General features: G+C 43.3%; 1 protein-coding gene across 2 annotated transcripts in view; it reads left to right on the forward strand.

Annotated features, from left to right (window-relative positions):
- Window positions 1–1,263: 1,263 nt before the first annotated feature.
- LOC107103297 (E3 ubiquitin-protein ligase HECW2-like) overlaps window positions 1,264–12,653 on the forward strand; it is a 39,612-nt gene continuing 28,222 nt past the window's right edge. Inside the window, exons 1-3 of one of the 2 annotated variants that reach the window (XM_015402948.1) lie at window positions 1,264–1,539; window positions 7,986–8,931; window positions 11,811–11,918. In XM_015402948.1, coding sequence (XP_015258434.1) covers window positions 8,526–8,931; window positions 11,811–11,918 — 514 coding nt within the window. In that variant the 5' untranslated portion in view covers window positions 1,264–1,539; window positions 7,986–8,525. The remainder of the gene's footprint in view (window positions 1,540–7,985; window positions 8,932–11,810; window positions 11,919–12,653) is intronic. The other variant, XM_015402949.1, reaches the window with a different exon arrangement.

Here is a 12,653-nt window from a genome sequence, read left to right on the forward strand (position 1 = left end):
GTTCTTGTAATTTTACGACTTTATGCTGGTAATGTTACGACTTTATTCCTTAAATAGAAAAGTCTGTAGCCTGGCCCTAATACTCCGTCGTAGTAGAACTAGCCACATTAGCGGTTAGTAGCGATGGTGAGATGAAGCCTCATGGAACCGTTTGACCTAATTGCTTCAACGATCCAAACAGTTCATGAAGCTTCGTGTGAACGTGTCTCCACCTACTGGTGGAAAGAAGAACTACAGTTAGTAATATAATCTGGGATATTTTTGGCAAATGTTTTTCTAGTTTATTTCGTCAAACCGATCATCGGAAAACGAACGGTTTGTACTGAACTGAAATCTCAATTACAATGTAATTTATGGTTGACAATAAACAGATTGATAATGACATAAAGATGAATAGAAGATTTTGAGTTTGTTTTTGAAACCTGTTAAAAGGGTTTTTTATTTTTCCCTTTAAATGTCTAAGGTACTATTTAATGTATCCCAAAATGTGTTATATTATCTATTTTGTTACTTACCCAAATATGTAGGTTCTGCCAAAAGTGACGTGTGACTGGAAACGAATAGAAGAACGTTCAATAGTTTCAGGCATGGACACCTAATCCAAAATAAAAGCCCGGGAATCTCTATAGGACTCCTACGACGTCTTTGTCACACTGACAGGAAATCACCAGGAAAAAACTGAAGGTCCTCTTTGAAACAGTTTTGTTTGAGTGTTTACATCCGTTTTAGGAAACGGGCAAATCTTTAATGCTGACCTGCACTAGCAGAGCTACAGCCACGCCCATGGGGCATCGCTGTGTTGCCATAGCACCGGCTGCTTTATATTTTATTTGTAGCTTCATGTTTATTTAACAAAGAAAATATTTTGTTTGTTAAATATTTAACAAACTAAATGTTTAATTTGGAGCTAAATATTTATTAAAACAAGCTAAATATTTAAAAATTAGCAAAGTAAATATTTAGTTTGGAGCTAAATATTTATTTAACAAAGTAAGATTTCTATAAACGAATGGATCACATAGGGAAAATAACTGCCTTATTTCTCTCCTAAAATGCGCTAATTAACCATAAATTTTGCTCCTAATTGAGGACTGTTGAACTTTGGCGCTCCATAGAATTTTCCATTTGAAATGTATTTTTCTGTTACCTGAATGTTTGTGATTCCAGTAATGAAATGTTTCACCTGCAGTAAATCCAACATGTCAGACAAACCAGGGGCCCTCAGAGCGAGCAGCGCGGCCCCGCAGAGCCCGCGGCCCGCAGGTTAGGAACCCGGGGGGAGGAGCAGCAGGAGCAGGAGGAGGAGGGTGGGCTTCATCCCGATGTTTTCCCACCGTGGATCCTTCATCCAGGCCCTGCTGTGATGCCTTCCCGGGCCGCTGGCAGTTCTCTCCCTGCAGCAGGAAGCAGGCCGGAACGGAAGGGTTAGGCTGACAGCAGCTCCCCTTCCCCGGATCTGGAGCGCTCCCAGCCCGCCTGGAGGAGTAGGATGGAGCCGGTGAGGCCTGCGGAGCTCCGCCATTAGAGAGCCGATCAGAGGTGAGGAGCTGCATGCATCCTTTGTCTGAGCTGCAGGGAGGAGCAGCAGGAGGAGCAGCAGGAGGAGCAGGGTGGGTTCGGATCCAGCGCAGGTTCTGTCCGGGAGGGTTAGGAAGGCATCAGGCCTGGAGCTGCAGGTCTGTTTATCCAGCTGTTTGCTCCGTCACTCTGATAGGTTCTCTCCCATCAGCTGGATTTCATTCCGAAAATTAAGGTTTCGATAGAAATAAGAAGAATTTCCCACTTTTCTTTATTAAAAGTCTGTTTTTTACATAAATAGTCAACTTTAATGGAAAGTTTGGTGGAAGGAAAAACGTGGTAGAAAGAGAGCAGAAAGGCAGGGATGAGGTAGCCCTCTGATTGGCTGATAAACCCACCAATCAGCAAAGAGGAGCCTCCCCCGCCCTGCATGTAAGAGGAGCCCAGAGCAGGAGCCATGTTTCTTTAAAAAAATTAATTAGGCTGCGAGTTTAAAAGTTGCTGTTTTATATAAAGAGCAAACTATTTAGTGAACTCAGTCAACTGACCAACTGGACAGATGATCACTGCTTTTTGCTCCACGTTGGTCACGTGACTCCGCCCCCACTGCCATCTTTGTTAATAGTCGCCGCTGTCAGTTGGCGACAGCAAATCCCATAATGCTTTGCGAGGAGAGCTCTCTGTGCAAAGCATTCTGGGATATATCTGCCTCTTCTGAGGCCTTTCTTCTCTTCTCATGCACTTCGCAGACACTTTTTCTCTTCCGACCCTCAGCCATTTTCAAAGAACGCAGAAAAAGCTAACGGAGGACGAGCGCGTACGACGGCCTTACGTAAACAGATTACCAGAATGATTGACAGTTAGGAGGACCACTGATTGAGATGATCCACCCGGAAATAAAAGATCTTCCTCTATACCTTTAAGTTGAAGGGAAGGCTTGCAGGTTAATGTTTTGGTCCCAATGTTAAAAAGCTGAGGTTAGCATCTGGGTTAGCATCGCTACTTAGCAGCTTCTTTATAGTGCTTTATAGTGAACTGACCATTTGGAAAGATGATCACTGCTTTTTGCTTCCTGTTGGTCATGTGACTCCGCCTCCACTGCGCAGTGCCTGCGCCATCTTTGCTTTTAGTCGTCTGTTTTGGTTAGCGGCAGCCTATGGCAACAGCGGGCCGCTGTGACATGATGTCCACTTATTTGGGTGATCCACCTGGAAATAAAAGATCGTCCTCTATACCTTTAATGTGACCGCTGATCTCTATGTATTCACTGGATTGCTGGTAGACGGAAAAAACTGAAGTCACCTGCCGCCATCTTGGTACTCCCCACTCTCATGGTGTTTGCGCCATAAAAATGCCTTTAATGTAATGTAATTGCTGTAACAATGTAATAAATCCATGTATAATACATGTTCATCATCAATTTAGCTCTTTTGGCTCATCTTTACTATTTTGCTCCATTGACACATTAATTTTATTGTGATTTATTTGTATAATATGTTATATTACATGATTTATAGACTTCATTGACTTCATAATAACTATGCAATGTGATGGGCCTATTTATTAATTATAAGTTAATCTACTGATGCTGTGAATCAGCCAGTCTGTGTCAAAGTGATGAATTTATCTTTATTTTAAAAGTCTTCAGTCCCTGAAAATGAGAACATCATGGTTGCTCGATGCTGTAGCGCAGATTGTTTACATTGTGACGGTCTAACTAGGGAGTACCAATATGGCGGCCGGTGGCTTTACTTCACCCTCGTACTACCAACGATCAATCAGCCATCCAGGGAATAAACAGAGATCAGTGGATGTGATGTTCAGACGGTCTAAGAATATGGGGTGCCTTTTGTAAAGTTAAAGCTGTCAAAATTTTTGGATGTTTAGCATTTTTTAAGAGAAAAGTAAGGAAGTTATTTTTTCCAAGCAATTTTTTCACGATGTCATTCATTGATTGTTAGAAAGTAAGTTCTGAACTACATATTAGTTCATTGTTAGTCAGATAAAAAAAATAATTGTCAGAAAGCTTAATATTTAAAGCTAAATAATTAGTTTAAAAAATAAATATTTAGTAAACTAAATATTTGAATTGCCTATTAAATATTTAGCTAGTACCAGGCTAACTACATATTTAGCTACCATCAAGCTAAATATCTTTTTAACAAATATATATCGCTTATTTAGTTTGTTGAATAAATATTGTTGCTAGCTAAATATTTAGTTTGTTAAATATTTAGCGTGATGCTAGCTAAATATTCAGTTTGTTAAATAAATATTGATGCTAGCTAAATATTTAGTTTGTTAAATATTTAGCATGGTGCTAGCTGAATACTTTATTTGCAAATCAAATATTTAGCTTGTTAAATAAATATTGTTGCTAGCTAAATATTTAGTTTGTTAAATATTTAGCGTGATGCTAGCTAAATATTCAGTTTGTTAAATAAATATTGTTACTAGCTAAATATTTAGTTTGTTAGATATTTAGCATGGTGCTAGCTGAATACTTTATTTGCAAATCAAATATTTAGCTTGTTAAATAAATATTTGTCTTAAAACTAAATATTCAGTTTGTTAAATAAATATTGATGCTAGCTAAATATTTAGTTTGTTAGATATTTAACATGGTGCTAGCTGAATACTTTATTTGCAAATCAAATATTTAGCTTGTTAAATAAATATTTGTTTTAAAACAAAATATTTAGCTTGTTAAGAAAAATAATATTATTTTACAAACTAAATATTTAGTTAAAATAATAAAAATTGAGTTAAGAACTTTGATTTTTATAAATGAATGAATGACATAGTGAAAAAGTAACTCCCCTAATTTGCTCCTATTAAACAGTAAATAATATTGCTTGTGATTTTTCACAAACGGCACCCCATAAAGAGCCATCATGGCGTCTCTGGGTTCAGCTGATCATCACGTCTGACATCCTGAGGAACGGAGGGAAAATAAAAGGGCAGAAAGTGAGGAAGAACGGCGGGGAGGCCCCAACCCACGCGGAGCCACAGGAATGTCACCGTCCTGCTGGGGGACAGGAAGCTGGTGTCTCTCACCAGGCCGCCTCATTGTTCTTCAATCACGCTAATGGCTATTTCAGGACGCGGTGGGCGGGGCTTAGCAGGGCAGTCCAAACAGAAAGTTCATCAGGACCCAATGTGGAGAGAATTTCCTTCACATTACTGCCAGACGATGGCCTAAAACAAAGCTTTTCATCAGTATTAGTGTTTAACTGGGGCTGATCCTTGAAAAAATAATAATTTAGATACAACCAGACCCACAGTTAATTTATAAAACTTAAACAGCGACTAAAACCGAATCCTTTGGAGAAGAAAAAAAAATAATTTTCAGGTCAGAATTCTGAGAAAAAAGACAGAATTCTAAGATTAAATCACGAATTCTGAGATTCAAGTGAGAATTCTGAGGAAAAAAAGTCAGAATTCTGAGATTAAGGTTAGAATTTTGACAAAAAAAGTCAGAATTCTATGATTAAATCATGAATAGGCTCTATGCACAGCTCCACTACTTCCTGAATTTAATGCAGCTCCTTTGTTTCCTGTCTTTCATGATTGGATGCACTGATTAATCCAGGTGTGTATGACCTAAGTAACTGGCCAGACACACCTGGATTAATCAGTTCGTCTAGTAATGAAAGACAGGAAACAAAGGAGCTGCCTTAAATTCAGGAAGTAGTGGAGCTGTGCATAGAGCCCATTCTGAGAATTAAGTGAGAATTCTGAGGAAAAAAAGTCAGAATTCTGAGATTAAGATTAGAATTTTGACAAAAAAAGTCATAATTCTGAGATTAAGGTTAGAATTTTGAGAAAAAAAAGTCAGAATTCTGACTTTTTTCCCATATTAAATTGAAATAATATTTAAAAACAGTTAACTTTTTAAATTTTTTTTTAGTGGCCCTAATCCTCTTCTGTATACATGACAATAATAAACTAAGTATTTAGTAAAAAGTGAGAAAAACATAAAAATGTATTTTATTCATAAAATCTCAGCAACTTGCTTTATTTTTCAATGAATTGAAAATACAAAAATGTTCATATAAGTTTATATGAAGATTTTAGGGTTTTATCTGCTGCCATATAAATATTCCCATTGAAGTCCGACCAGCGACATCCAATCCGATTTTTCCTGAAAATCAATATATAAAGCTGGATGTAAGCAGAGCCGGGTGGTGAAGCTGTGGATTAGGAAAAACAACCTTCTGTCCAGATTAAATCTCCCCTTCCTTTCCCTGGATTAATCTTGATGCTAAACCTTCCATCGGACTTCATTGGCGTGTCGTTATTTTTAGAAAAAGAAAATAAAGCCACAGCTGTTAAGCACACTTTGATATGACGTTACGACGCATCCACATATCAGTTCGCTGCTGGTCGGCTGCGTGCTATTTTTACCCGCTGGGTTCATGTGTTTAATAGCTGCTGAAAATGAACTATAAAATATTAATAACCACAATGACTTCATCCTTGAACAAAGGGAAGGATCATTTATCACATTAAGACTTTTCTTTATGTTTTTAGACATTCAGTGGGACCTGATTTACTTTATCTGATTATAACATTTGTTTAAGGATAGAAATGTCATGTTTGGTTTAAGGTTTCTAACCCACATGCAGAACACACAGACACAGGAGAAAAAGTTCAAAGATTTATTGAAACAACACAGTTGAATAAAGAATAGATCCAAGGAGTTATCAGATCCAGGACTGGTCACGACTGGGTTCACTGCAGAGGGGGACAGAGTGGTTAGCTAAAGTCCAGGTAATTTGCAGGGTGAGAGAGTGCAGGTCTGTACCTGATCTGGAGTTTGAGCAGAGCGGCAGAGAGGGGGAACCAGGAGGGTCCAGAGGCTGTCGGCAGGCTGAGGGCTTGCCGGAGGCAGAGCTTGGTTTGAGAGTTTGCAGGCAACAAGTTTGAGTTTCCCTTTCAGATTCTAATGAGAGCGGGCAGGCAGGTCTTTGACAGGTTTGATTCTCCAGGGTTCTTCAGAGATCAGACTGACAGATTTCCAGCAGAGAAACTCTTCAGGGTTTCAGGTTTCAGGCAGGTTCAACCTGGGAAGCAGAGAGGACAACACAGATTAGGTTCAGGTTTTCAGGAAGTCAGAAATTCAGACAGGCAGGTTGGCTCAGGCTTGCTAACCATAACTGGCAAACACTCTGGTGTCGGAGTGTAGCTCTCCGCTTCCTTAAGTACTGGTCTCCTGATGAGCAAACGAGCCGAAGGTGGTGCAGTCAGCTCCAGCTCCAGGAGACCTAGAACGCCCTCTGGTGGAGAAAAGTAGACAGACCTCCAGATCCCAACAGTACCCCCCCCTCAACGACCGCCTCCTGGTGGTCCAAAAGAAGTAGATGGCAGAGACTCATGGTACTCATCGATCAAGGCAGGGTCCAAAATGAAGGATCCAGGAACCCAAGTGCGCTCCGGACCGTAGCCCTCCCAGTCGACCAGGTACTGCCAACCGCGGCCCCGGCGACGGGAGTCCACGATCTGGCGAACGGTCAAGGCAGGGTGACCATCAATGTCCCGGGCGGGTGGAGGGGAGTCGGACGGAGGGCAAAGAGGGCTGGTCAGAACAGGTTTGATCTGGGAAACGTGGAATGTTGGGTGGATTCGGAGTGAAGATGGCAGATGCAGGCGGACGGTAGTCGGGTTGATAACAGACTCAATCTTGTATGGCCCGATGAACCTAGGAGAGAGTTTACGGGACATGGACTTGAGGGGAATGTCTCGAGTGGACAGCCAAACCTGTTGACCGGGAGTGTAGGTGGGAGCAGGGCGTCATTTGCGGTCTGAGAATTTCTTGTTCTGTGCGGATGTTCTGTTCAGGCTTGCTAACCATAACTGGCAAACACTCTGGCGTCAGAGTGTAGCTCTCCGCCTCCTTAAGTACTGGTCTCCTGATGAGCAAACGAGCCGCAGGTGGTGCAGTCAGCTCCAGCTCCAGGAGACCTAGAACGCCCTCTGGTGGAGAAAAGTAGACAGACCTCCAGATCCCAACAAGAAAAATTTAGTTATGTTAAAACAACCATAAGGAATACATAAGGAATAGAACTGTTGTTTTTCAGTTCATGCTTTGGTTCTGTAGTTGGGAAAAAGTATTCAACTATTCACCCCAGTTAAATAAACAGAGATGGATGGATTTCACTCAGTTTATTCAGTTCACAAGTTCCTATGGACAAAAATAACCAGATTAAAAGAAGGAGTCTATGCTGGCCCTGGAAACCTTATAGCTAAAACCCGTTTGGGGGAGGAAGAATAAAAAATAACACAAACTCAACTAAATACTACGATGTAGTATTACGGCTAGGCTAGGAAGGGCTAGGCTAATATTCCGTCGTAGTTGTACTGTTTTTTTGTTTTTTGAATACCAGCAGGTCATAATGAAAATGAGCTTAAATGATGATTTCTGACCATCTTTCTTCTCCTTCCTCCCTCTTATCTTTCTCCTGTAGGTTTGGGCCCTTTCCTCTCAGCGGGTTATTCGCCTGTCGTCTCCGTCCACCTGGACAGATGAATGGACTAACTGATGCGTCCTCTCTCCTTCCTTTAGTTCTTACCCCTCCTGCCTCTTCCTTGTTACGCCATGATGGAGTTCTGGTGGAGTCACACACCTGCTGAGCTAAGGAATGCCACAGTTTGGATCCTGACTCCCAGAGGTTTATGACAGTGGAACAGTTCTAGACAAACTGACATGAAGCTTTGGATAAGAACTCATTAGAGGTTTTCTCCATTCAACCATCTGAATGAGATGAACCTGAGAACTCCTCTCTGTCTGCACCAAAGACTTCTTTTTTTCTCTTGAACCTTCTCCGCCAACCTCCACCATTCGCCCATCCCTCACAACCGCGGTCCTCCCCCCTCACCCCCGTCCCCAGTCACCCTTGAACTCCTCTGCCCCGTCCTCCCCTCTTCATCATCACCACAGCCCCCAATCTCCCCACCTCCACCAGCTCTCCTCACCTCCCACTTTCTCCTACGCCTCGGCCACGGGGATGGCGGCGGCTGCTACCGCCTCTTCCTCCTCGCCACCGCTCCAAGCATCCGCGGTACCCAACGGTAGTGCCCGCGAGCACCTGCAGGCGGTGAGGCGCCGCACCCCGCACAGTCGGCCATACACGGTGGGGCCGGACAACTTGGGCAGTCTGTCTGTGCAAGTTGCATCCGTGTCCTCAACGTCCTCGTCGTCATCGGCTTCCTCCTCTTCCGGGGCCCAACCAGAATCAGCCGGGATGGGACTCCAGCGGGCCAATAGCGACACGGACCTGGTGACCTCTGAAAGCCGCTCCTCGCTCACCGCCTCCACCTACCAGCTGACTCTAGGCCAAGGCCACCTGGTGATCTCGTGGGACATAAAGGAGGAGGTGGACGCCACAGACTGGATCGGCCTGTACCACATCGGTGAGCTACTGAATTTGATCAATATTGAAAGTCAGACTGTTTCAACAAAGTTTCTTCTTATTGGCAAATCTTCTGCTAGTTTTTTGGAAGTTGATTCATCTGGACTGAACTGTTGGACCTGGGTCGGGGTCTTAGGCCTCCAAGTTCTCTGGTCACTGATGTACTCCGAGTCTGAGACCAAGACTCCGAGACCCTAAAACATGGACTCTGTTGTCCTTAAGCCACGTTGTCACTTTTTCGATGGCTCATTGGGAGATATTGTCCATCTGGAAGACCTGATTGTGCCCATGGTTTAATCTCTGGTTTAATCTTCTGATGTTGCTTTTATTTATCCATATTATGTTCTCTCTACATTGTTGAATCCATTTTGTGAAGTGCACCAGTCCCATCAACACAACATGCTGCTGCCACCTAGTGCTTGATAGCTATAACTCTCCCCACACTATATATTCCTGCTCTGAGGTAGCGTTAAGACAGAGTGGGGTGTGCAAGAACTTTTTGGATTGGGCCGAGTTTCAGCCTCATCGTGCGTTTGTGTCGTGTAGTGTACAGGGTGTAACGAGGGACAGTAGATCGCATCTGAGTGCCGGGCCATGCAGTGAAGAACATGCATTGGGAGCTACGAACTTTTAAACCCTGCGGTTTCGTCATACAGCTGTAGCTAAGTATGAAGATTGAAAATATCGTACAGTGCATCCCCAGGCATACACTGTGCAATTTTTTTGCCCTTTTTTGGCCGATTCCCCAGTCGTGCTTGAATTTTTCAATCTGGCCAAGTATTGTAGTGTACAGGGTGTAACGAGGGATGATTAGCCTCTCACGACCACCTCCCGATCAGGAATCGTAAGTTCAGGAGAAAATTAAACATGTTTGAAATTCAGTCGTAAAGTCCTGCAGTTGAAACAGAGCTACGAGCGTCTATGAGCAGATTTACCAGATTCTTGGGCACTCTGCATGTGCAAACAAGGGAGTTGTTGTTCTTCTTCTTCCAGATGAACAAGTCCGACCAGCGACATCTCTCGGCACTAAGTTCGACGTATGGTTTTTAGACGTACAGTTTGAGCAAGTAGATGACATCAGAGCGTTGGGCCGTACTGTGGAAGAACAAACATTTTGAGCTGCGAACTTTTAAACCCTGTGTTTTCTTCGTACAGTTTGAGCTACAGTTGAGTACAGTGATGTAGGTATAGTGTATGCCTGTCCTCCTTTCTTAGCACTGTAACCATCTGACCTTACTTTAAACTCCCCTGGAAGGCGGCCATTATGCCATAGCTTGTAGACTCTCTGAGCCGGCAGGGTCTCTTAAGGACCTGCTGGCGGCTTTCCATAGTCCTTAAAGCACTGCGTAAAATCAACATCTTCCATGTTGAGGGGAAACCAACATCCAGTAGATTTGAATACAGAGGAGCCATTATCCTGCCGTGTGAATTCACACCGTCGCTCATCGTGCAAATTCCTTGCCTAATGTCAGAGGATGGAGTTTTATGCAAAAACGCACCATTATGTCCCCCTGTTTATCCAACGGATATTTTGACTTACAGCTAAATCAGCCCACTCCTCTGTGGCTGTTGAACCCATGGCTTCTTCCTCACCGAGTCGCCTTAGAGCCAATGTTGGTTCTGGACTGGTTTCACTGGGAATAACGGCTCCCTACTAGCTTCAACAGCACCTTAGTGAGGTCTTTAAATTTTGCTCTGACGTGTGTTTCACGTGCACTGGAGCAGTTTGCAACCAAGTGTGAAGCGGCCGAGATGGGGATCAGCACGTCCAAATCCGAGGCCATGGTTCTCCACCGGATAAAGGTGGACTACCCTCTTCAGGTCAGTCCTTGTCTCAAATGGAGGACTTTTAGTATCTCAGTGTCTTGTTCACGAGTGAGGGACGGATGGAGCGTGAGATCGATAGATGGATCGGTGCGGCATCGATCGGCATTGATGCGGTCGCTGTATCGAACTGTGATGGTGAAGAGGGAGCTGAGTCCGGGGGCAAAGCTCTCGATTTACTGATCCATCTATGTTCCCACCCTCACCTATGGTCATGAAATCTAGGTAATGACCGAAAGGACAAGATCGCGAACACAAGCAGAAGAAATGAGTTTCCTTCGCAGGGTGGCAGGGCGCACCCTTCCAGATCAGGTGAGAAGCTCAGTTACCCAGGAGGAGCTCAGAGTAGAGTCACTGCTCCTCCACATCGAAAGGAGCTAACTGAGGAGGCTCGGACTTCTGTCCCTGATGCCTCCCGGTCGCTATCTAACTATTTCACCTCCAGGTACCTGGAAATTTGACCCAAAGGCGAACCATCTGAGGTACCAATCATGATGTCCAGGATTTATTTTCAGACAGTGAGAATTGTATTTAGTATTATGTCTTCAATACAGAGGCCTCTATAGGTGTAATGAACAGTTCTGCAACACCAATGCCCCCGTTTTGCCCTTGTCTAGAACTGCCCATGCCCTCAAAATCTGTAGTCTGAATCTCCTTTTTACCAAACCCGCATCACTGGGATCTAAAACGTAGAGATGGACCCAACAGGGAGACATGCAATCCCTCTTCTTAGTGAGTTAAATGCCATAGTCTGATCTACGAACAATGCCGCCCTGGTCTTGGCCCAGATCTGAAGGTAGACGGAAAAATTTGAGTTTATCAAGGTGTCCGAGTCCAAATATGAAGCAGTTTGTTTTCTGTTTCCACAACCTGGAATTGAATCATATGGACATAAAGCACATCTTTAGAGCCAATGGGAGTACAAGGGTGCCCTCTGAGCTGCCTTTACATAAATAAAGAGTAGAGCAGGGCATGGCCTTCAAGTGTATGGCTACATCTTAACAAACATACTTTGAATTCTGAAAAGATGGAATGATTCCTGACGTGTTTCCACAGATGAAACAAGCGTGGCCAACGTCTGGGAGTCCAAGAACCGCGGGGTGAATGGTACCCAGAAGGGACAGGTTCTGTGGAGGCTGGAGCCAGAGCCCTACTTTATGGAGGGTGAGTGAAGTCTTTAAACCATTACTCCTGTATTGGCCGTTGTCTTCATCCGTTGCATTGTGGGAAATCCACGCGTTTGACTGTTTATGGAAGGAAAAGCCTGGAAGAAGGTTGAGCAAATTTCAGAGATTTGACTCTTCAGGACGTTCGTGTTAGGTCCAGTCTGCGACATCTTCTTCATCCCAAATCTGAAGCAGACCTGACCTTTGGTCCCGTTTACTGAGATGTGAAAAGTTCCTTCTCACGGTTAAAGATAAATTATCTTATTTTATCCCTAGATGCTTTCCAATGTTTCATGACTAACTGGTGTAGATCTATGCTGCTCTAATTGGACAGGAATATGTCTCAAATATATGGAAGCCAATTTCTACCACTTTGATAAAAAAAAAAAGTCTTAATTATTAGAATCAGAAAAGATTTATCGCAAAGTGTTTTTTACGCATATGAGAAATTTGAGGTGCCACCTGTAGATCTACAGCTTGTTTATGAAGAGGATAGTTACAGTCCGGAATTATCTCTATAGTTCTGCTGCTATAGGCTTAGACTGCTGGAGGACATAGGGACCCCTTTTTCATCATTCTGCTTCATTCTATCTCTATAGTTCTGCTGCTATAGGCTTAGACTGCTGGAGGACATAGGGACCCCTTTTTCATCATTCTGCTTCATTCTATCTCTATAGTTCTGCTGCTATAGGCTTAGACTGCTGGAGGACATAGGGACCCCTTTTTCATCATT

This window comes from Cyprinodon variegatus, unplaced genomic scaffold (genome assembly GCF_000732505.1).
Source record: "Cyprinodon variegatus isolate N-32 unplaced genomic scaffold, C_variegatus-1.0 Scaffold1416, whole genome shotgun sequence".
Taxonomy (NCBI): Eukaryota; Metazoa; Chordata; class Actinopteri; order Cyprinodontiformes; family Cyprinodontidae; genus Cyprinodon; species Cyprinodon variegatus.